Source organism: Chaetura pelagica, unplaced genomic scaffold (genome assembly GCF_000747805.2).
Source record: "Chaetura pelagica isolate M959 unplaced genomic scaffold, ChaPel_1.0 scaffold757, whole genome shotgun sequence".
NCBI classification, from domain to species: Eukaryota; Metazoa; Chordata; class Aves; order Apodiformes; family Apodidae; genus Chaetura; species Chaetura pelagica.
This window is the reverse complement of record NW_009970727.1, coordinates 665074-671454: the sequence shown is the minus strand read 5'-3', so window position 1 is coordinate 671454 and position 6381 is coordinate 665074. Positions and strand designations below refer to the sequence as shown.

The window sequence follows — 6381 nt, the reverse complement described above, 5'->3', positions numbered from 1 at the left end:
GAATCTGTGAGGGTTTTTTTTTTCAGAGCTGCTGTACTGCCCCTCAGCTGCATCCCAGGATTTATAGTGGGACTCTTTATTGAGCTTCTGGTATTTTAAGCCAGGATTTCCATTCTGATGCAGCCCTGAGAGCAGCTGAGCAGGTTTGCAGGGGGCAGAGAAACCAGTTTTATTTCCCATGTGCAGCTGTTAGATCCTGGCTTAGGATCAGGCAACCAAAACCAAGTGGAGAAAGGGCTTTCCTGGGGAAAACACCTGCAGGTGTATCCCTAGGGAATGTGCTGGAAGGTGCACTTCAGGCTGCTGAGGAGCTGCAGTGTCAGGCACGGAGGGAACACACCCCCGGGCTCTGGATTAACCTGCATTCCCTGCCAACAGCCAAGTGGGATGTGCTCTATGGAGCAAGGGGCACAAATAGCTTGGAGATGTGATTTCCTGGCTGCTCCCAAGGTTTGCAGCCCTTCCCAGCAGGGCTGCCTCCCCCTTTCCCAAAACGGGGGCTGTTCCAAGTGCCTGTGCTGGGCAGGAAGGTCTGGTTTGCTCTTACTGCGCAGCTTCTTCTGCCATTCCATCTCGTTGTGCAGGAAGGACGACTGGTCGAAGAAATCACTGACTTTGCTGCCTTGCTCATCCTGCTCCGTGGTGGTGAAGAGTCGGTACTTGGTCTCCTTGGTGAGGAACTCACAGATTCCAGGCACTGGGAAGATGATCTGCTCCATGCTCCGGTCCAGGCGCACGATCTGAAGGAAGGGGGGGAAGGTGGTACCATCAGATCCTGCTCTGCCAGGCTTTGGTTTCCTCTTTTCCAGGCCCAGCTGTGCCTTTCCCCTCCAACTCCAGCAGGATCCAAACATCATCAACCCCTCTTCTATCATGATCAAATGGGCCAAGCAAAGGCAAGATGACAACTAGGAGCATGGAGGAGAACTGGGAGCACAGGGACCCTTGCTGGTCCATCTGCATGGAGATCCAAGCTGGCAAACAGGGATGAGGCTGCCAAACTGGCTGCATCCCAGCTGCTTCTGGGAGAAAAAGGAAGGGTCCAGGGGTGAGCTCCTTCCCCCAGCTCCCTGTGGGCTCTGCTAACACCTCCAGCAGAGCCAATGGCTCATCTGTTCCCTGCTGGCACAGGGATGGGAAGGCTCCTAGTGTGAATTAACAGGGCATGGGGCAGCTGGAGCACAAGTGGGATTCACAGACCCTGGCAACCCAACAACTCCCAGGTCTTGCCTCAATCTGGGAGGTGTGTTTCTCATAATATGCCAGTGGATCCTCCTCTTCTTCCTGGACTGGGGCCGTCGACTTCAGCATCTGGGTCAGCTGCTTGTTGTTTAGGCTGAGCTGGGATGTGGGAGAGGGAGAGGGGATGAGAGTGGCTCAGCCTGGGGAGTCAGGTCTAACTGCCCTGGAAACAGAGTTCCTCAAAAATCTACCAGAGATGATGAGTTTTCAGGGAAAAGCAAATGAATTCAAGCTTCCTACGAGCCCTCCCTGAGGTGACAGACATTCAGTTCCCTGCAATAATTACACCCAAATGCTGCTAATCCACGAATTACAAATCTATGCCCATTAAACCCCAGGGAAATCATCCTACTGCTGAATCTCATTTGGGATCTAAGGTATTCAGGCAAGAAATGGTGGTGAAGGACTCAGTTCTCTCTTTTCAGAAGTGAAAGGGAGAAAACAGGTACCAGCCTGTCCCTCTGGATGTCACCCTATGGCTGAGCCCCACAAATATGGGTTTCTGCAGCCTTTGAACTTGTAGTTTTGGCTACAAGGGCACTGATAGTTCTTTCTTTCTTTAGTCTCCCCATGGGAACACCAGAGCCCATCAAATCTTAACCAACATAAGCCACAGAGGGTAGGAGGAGCTGCTCCTTTGAGCCTGTGGTCAAGGGTGGGGTGGTCAGGGTGGGCTCTGCCCCCATTCCCAAGGCCTCTCTGTACCATGGATGAGATCCCCTCCTCCTCCTCTTCCTGGATTCTCTTCACTGGCTTCAGGAGCTGCTGCAGAGACTTGTTGTGTCGTGACAGCTGGAAGAAGGACAGTGAGAGCTGGGTGAGCAGCTGCCAGTGCCCACAGCAGCAGGACAGCCCGCGAGCTGGGGGGCTGGCTTCTCCCAGGAGCCAAAAGCACATTTCCCAGCCATCCCTCCCCCAAGGAGACCAGCCTGGCTGAAGGAAATGGAAATTCATATAGAGAAACACGTGCAAATTGGTGAGTGGGAGCCCAGCACAGCATTGGGAGCCCAGCCTGGGAGGGACCCTGCTGGCACCTCAGGCTGCAGCATCAGTACCTGCAGCGCCAGGATGTAAATGTTGTGACCAACTTCCCGGGGGGAAACCTCAGCATTTTCACACTCCTCCTCCTGCAGATAGGCCTTCTTAATCACATCGACCTGGAAGGCAGCAGAGGGACAGTGAGCTTCTCCCTATCTCCTTGTCTTGTTTTCCATTCCTTGAGGAAAGGCTCTGGGAATGGCAACAGGCAGGAACGCTGCTGCAGGTGGTGGTGTGTGAGCAGGGTTAGGGCACCAGCTGAGATGTTTATTGGGTTGCAAACCAGAAACGGCAGCAGGACCTGGATGCAGAAGAGACCCAGGGAAGCCAGGGGCTCCCTGGGACCAGGCTGGGGGTGCTTCACTGTCAGCCCTTACCAGCTCCTGCGGGCGGAGGCTGATGAGGATCCTCTCAGCGTTTTCGCTGTCGTGTCTGCTCTCCATGAGGGCCAAGAGGAGCTTGGAAGCATTGTCCTGGTAAGGAGAAGCCCTCAGTGAGGGGAGCTGTGCCCTGCCTCTGCCCAGGGTGGGCAAAACTCCCTCCATGCCCCCATCAGCCACAACACCCCCGTACCAGAGACGTCCCCAGACTCTCACGGTGGAGATGCATCAGCCCTGTCCCACCAAGCTCCCGAGCTGCATCACCTGCTGCAGTGGCCACCTCACCCCACAGCACACCCCATGGCCACCTCACCCCACAGCACACCCCACGGCCATGCCCACGTGTGCAGCCACCAGCCCAGCCCTCTGCCCACCTTCAGCTGCAGGACCAGGTCCATGCGGTACTTGCAGAGGGGGCTGATGTCGTTGAGGATGAGGGCTGTGATGATGTCAATCCCGTTGGACTCGTGGGTCACGATGCAGCTCTGGGGGAGCAACACAACATGTTATTCCTCTGGTGCTGCCAGTCCCCCCAGCTGCCCTCTAACACAGCCCAGGCCCAAACCATTGCCCTGCCTACAGCACCAACCCTGCCCATCCCAGGAGCTCCAAATCTGCTCTGCCCATGGACAAGGAGCCATTTGCATCCCTGTATTATTTAACCCCCCCATGTGCATTTAGTGATGGGGGGTTTGGTCTCTTCTCCCTAGTAACAAGTGATAGAACAAGAGGAAACGGCCTCAGGTTGCACCAGGGAGGTTTAGATTGGATATGAGAAGAAAATTCTTCACTGAAAGGGTCATCAGGCACTGGCACAGGCTGCCCAGGGTGGTCACCATCCCTGGAGGTGTTTAAAAGCCATGTAGAGGGGGTGCTGAGGGACGTGGCTTAGCACCAGACATCTTAGAGTTGGAGTAATGTTTGGACTTGATGATCTTGAAGGTTTTTTCCAACCAGAATGATTCTGTGGTGCAGCTCACACCCCAGGCAGGACTCCTCTGCACCCAAGCATCCTCTGCTGCCCACGTGCTGCTCCCACTCACACCCTGACACCAAGAGCTTGCTTTTTCCCCCCCCCCGCTTTCCCACCTCACCCCACCCCAAATCCTCCCTCAGGGGTCCCTGATGAGCATCAAAATGGCTCAGCCCCACCAGGAGTGCCCCAGACCTGGTTCTCATGGCAGGGCCCTTGGCAGTACTCGGTCAGGGTCTCCAGGGTCTGGGTGATGAGGGCCACGTTGTACTCGTTGATGTAGAGGCCCAGCAGCCCCAGCCCCCCTGTGGTGCTTCCACACATGATGTCAAGGAACTGCAGGGTCTCACACACCAGGTTGTAGTTAGTCTTGTTGTTCTGGCACCGGAGGAAGTTCTGTGGGGGAAAGCATGGAGTGATGGCACTGACCTGATGGAGGGACAGTCCTGATCCCCCTCCCAACCCCTCCTGCAGCTGCAGTTTGGTGGAGAAGCAGGCTGGGGCCACCCTGGGAACATACAGACCCACCAGAGTAGCAACACGAGCAGCTCCTTCCTCAACGCCAAAAATCATCCACAAGGGATGGTGGATTTGCAGATGGGGAAACTGAGGCAAGGCAGCTGGTGTGATGCCATGTGGGACCAAACTGAGGCAGAGCCCAGCCCCAAACCCTATATCCACCCCATGTCCCCCCCATATCCCCCAACCAACCTGCAGGTCCCGGTTGTGGTTCTCGCAGAGCAGCTGCAGGAACCTCAGGATGGGCTCCATGATCAGGACTGTCACCCCCATCTCATTGTTCTGACCCTGCTCCCCCGTGTCGTGGCCCTTCCGAAACCCCATGGCCACGGGGAAGCGGGTGGGGGTGCCAGGCATCAGGAAGGTCTCTCCTCGTCCTGGAGGGCAACCCAACCCCGTTAGCACCGGGTGATCCCAGGGGACACACTGGCTGTACCAAGGGGACACAGGCCCCTACCTTTGGTGGCAGGGTCAGGCTCCTCCTTGTCCTCACGAGGCTTGTTCCCGATGTCACTCATGTTCACAGACACTGTGGACTTGGTCTCCTGCTGGGCCTTCTTCATCCGGTCGTGCAGAACTTTGAAGAACTTCTCAGACTTCTTGTCGCTCGTCATGAGGTTGTAAAAGGATTTCTGGGAGGAGGCAGGACAGTCATTCAAGTCTCCAGCAGTCCCAGCTGTCCCCCTGCCTGGTTTGGTAGCATCCAGCACTCAAGGCTTTGTCTGAGAGAACCTGGTGAGCAGGTTTATTTCTGTGCACCAGCCCTGGACACCACAATCCTCTTGGATTTACAGAGGAGGATTGTCCCGGTGCCCCTGTGCCCTCCTTTACCCTAAAAGCAGGGTTAGGGACAGAGCAAGCAGCCATTGCAGCAGCTCCAGGTCTGGAACCCTACTGGTTTTAGGAATACCCAGCAGAGGGCATCAGCAGCACTCCAGAAACAACCCACAGCCACCTGCAACTCTGGCATCTTCCAGCCCTCCAGCCACCCAGCTGGAAAACCCCAAAGCAGACAAGATTCCTGCAGTTCTTCCTCTGGATGACCAGCAAACACCTGCAACCAAGGTCTGGCAAAGCCCAAGGACCAACCCAGGACTGCAACCACACTCCCATATGTTCCAGGTGCTGGGATGGATACGCAGCACCGACCCAACCCTGGCTGCCCCACCCCCTGAGGTGGGGTTGGTGCCCACCACCCTCAGCACCTGGATCTCCGTGTTGCCCCCGTCCAGCAGCCGGATGGCCAGCAGGATGCTCTCTTGGAAGATCTTCTCGTTCTTGGTGTTCATGATGAGGTCAGCCACCAACTTGGTGGCCCCTTCTCGGTCCAGGCGGCACTGGACAGCAGCGATAGCAGACCAGTCCTGGTCTTGGCCTGCATGAGAGGACATGGAGTGATGTGATGCTGCTGTGGTGCAGGAGAGTGAGCACAGCTACATCACTGCCAGGGGCATCTCACTCCCACCCCTTCACCTCCCCAGATCCACGGGGACCAGCTACAGGCCTGATCCAGTCACGGAGCTTGATATCGAGGTGTGTGTGAGCAGTGCAGAGGGACAGGGAAGGTGCAGGAGAGGGGCACTCACCTCCCCCAGCAGCATCTGCCATTTCTCCTTTGGAGCTGGACTTCTTGTTCTGCAGGTAATTGTTCATGAGCATTTTCCGCAGCAGGTTGCCCTGCCAAGACAAACAAACATCAGGAGTCTCCCAATGCCAGGACCAGCACCAGATAGGAATGAGGCTGAGCTGCAGCAGGGGGAGGCACCACCAGCCTGGGCTACACAGACAAGGAGCAGGACTGGGGACCTGTCAGGGGACCACGGTGCTCACCCTCTCGCCGTATCTGTTCCTCTTCACCAGCATCTGCTGCAGCGTCCTCAGCACCTTGATGCACAGCTTCTCCTCCGTCTCCATCAGGTCCTTGGTGTGCTGCACCAGCCTGGCACGGCAGAGCCACGGTCACACAGAGCCAGGAGAGACAAGGAACCAGCCCTGCCAGCCCCCCAGGCTGACGGCACACAGCGGGATGCACAGCCCACCAAGGATGAAGGTCACCAGCCCTTCCCAGCACCCCCTGAGCAATGGGGAAGCGTCCTCACTTGGAGAGGAACCCTCCGCTCTCGCACCGCTGAAACGCCTCCGTGCCCTCCATGAACAGCAGCTCCGGCCGATGCAGGACGTCCACCAGCACGGACAGCTCAGCCTCCACCAGCGGCTTCCAGCGACCCT

At 56.8% G+C, this 6381-nt stretch overlaps 1 protein-coding gene across 1 annotated transcript in view; it reads right to left on the bottom strand.

The window, feature by feature from the left end:
* ITPR3 (inositol 1,4,5-trisphosphate receptor, type 3) overlaps positions 1 to 6381 on the bottom strand; it is a 27525-nt gene that overhangs the window by 6767 nt on the left and 14377 nt on the right. Inside the window, 13 exon segments of the mRNA XM_010007113.1 lie at positions 548 to 740; positions 1231 to 1302; positions 1993 to 2034; positions 2298 to 2399; positions 2658 to 2753; positions 3035 to 3145; positions 3829 to 4029; positions 4345 to 4529; positions 4610 to 4784; positions 5358 to 5527; positions 5739 to 5829; positions 5971 to 6091; positions 6252 to 6355. Of these exon segments, the coding sequence (XP_010005415.1) occupies positions 548 to 740; positions 1231 to 1302; positions 1993 to 2034; positions 2298 to 2399; positions 2658 to 2753; positions 3035 to 3145; positions 3829 to 4029; positions 4345 to 4529; positions 4610 to 4784; positions 5358 to 5527; positions 5739 to 5829; positions 5971 to 6091; positions 6252 to 6355 (1663 nt within the window).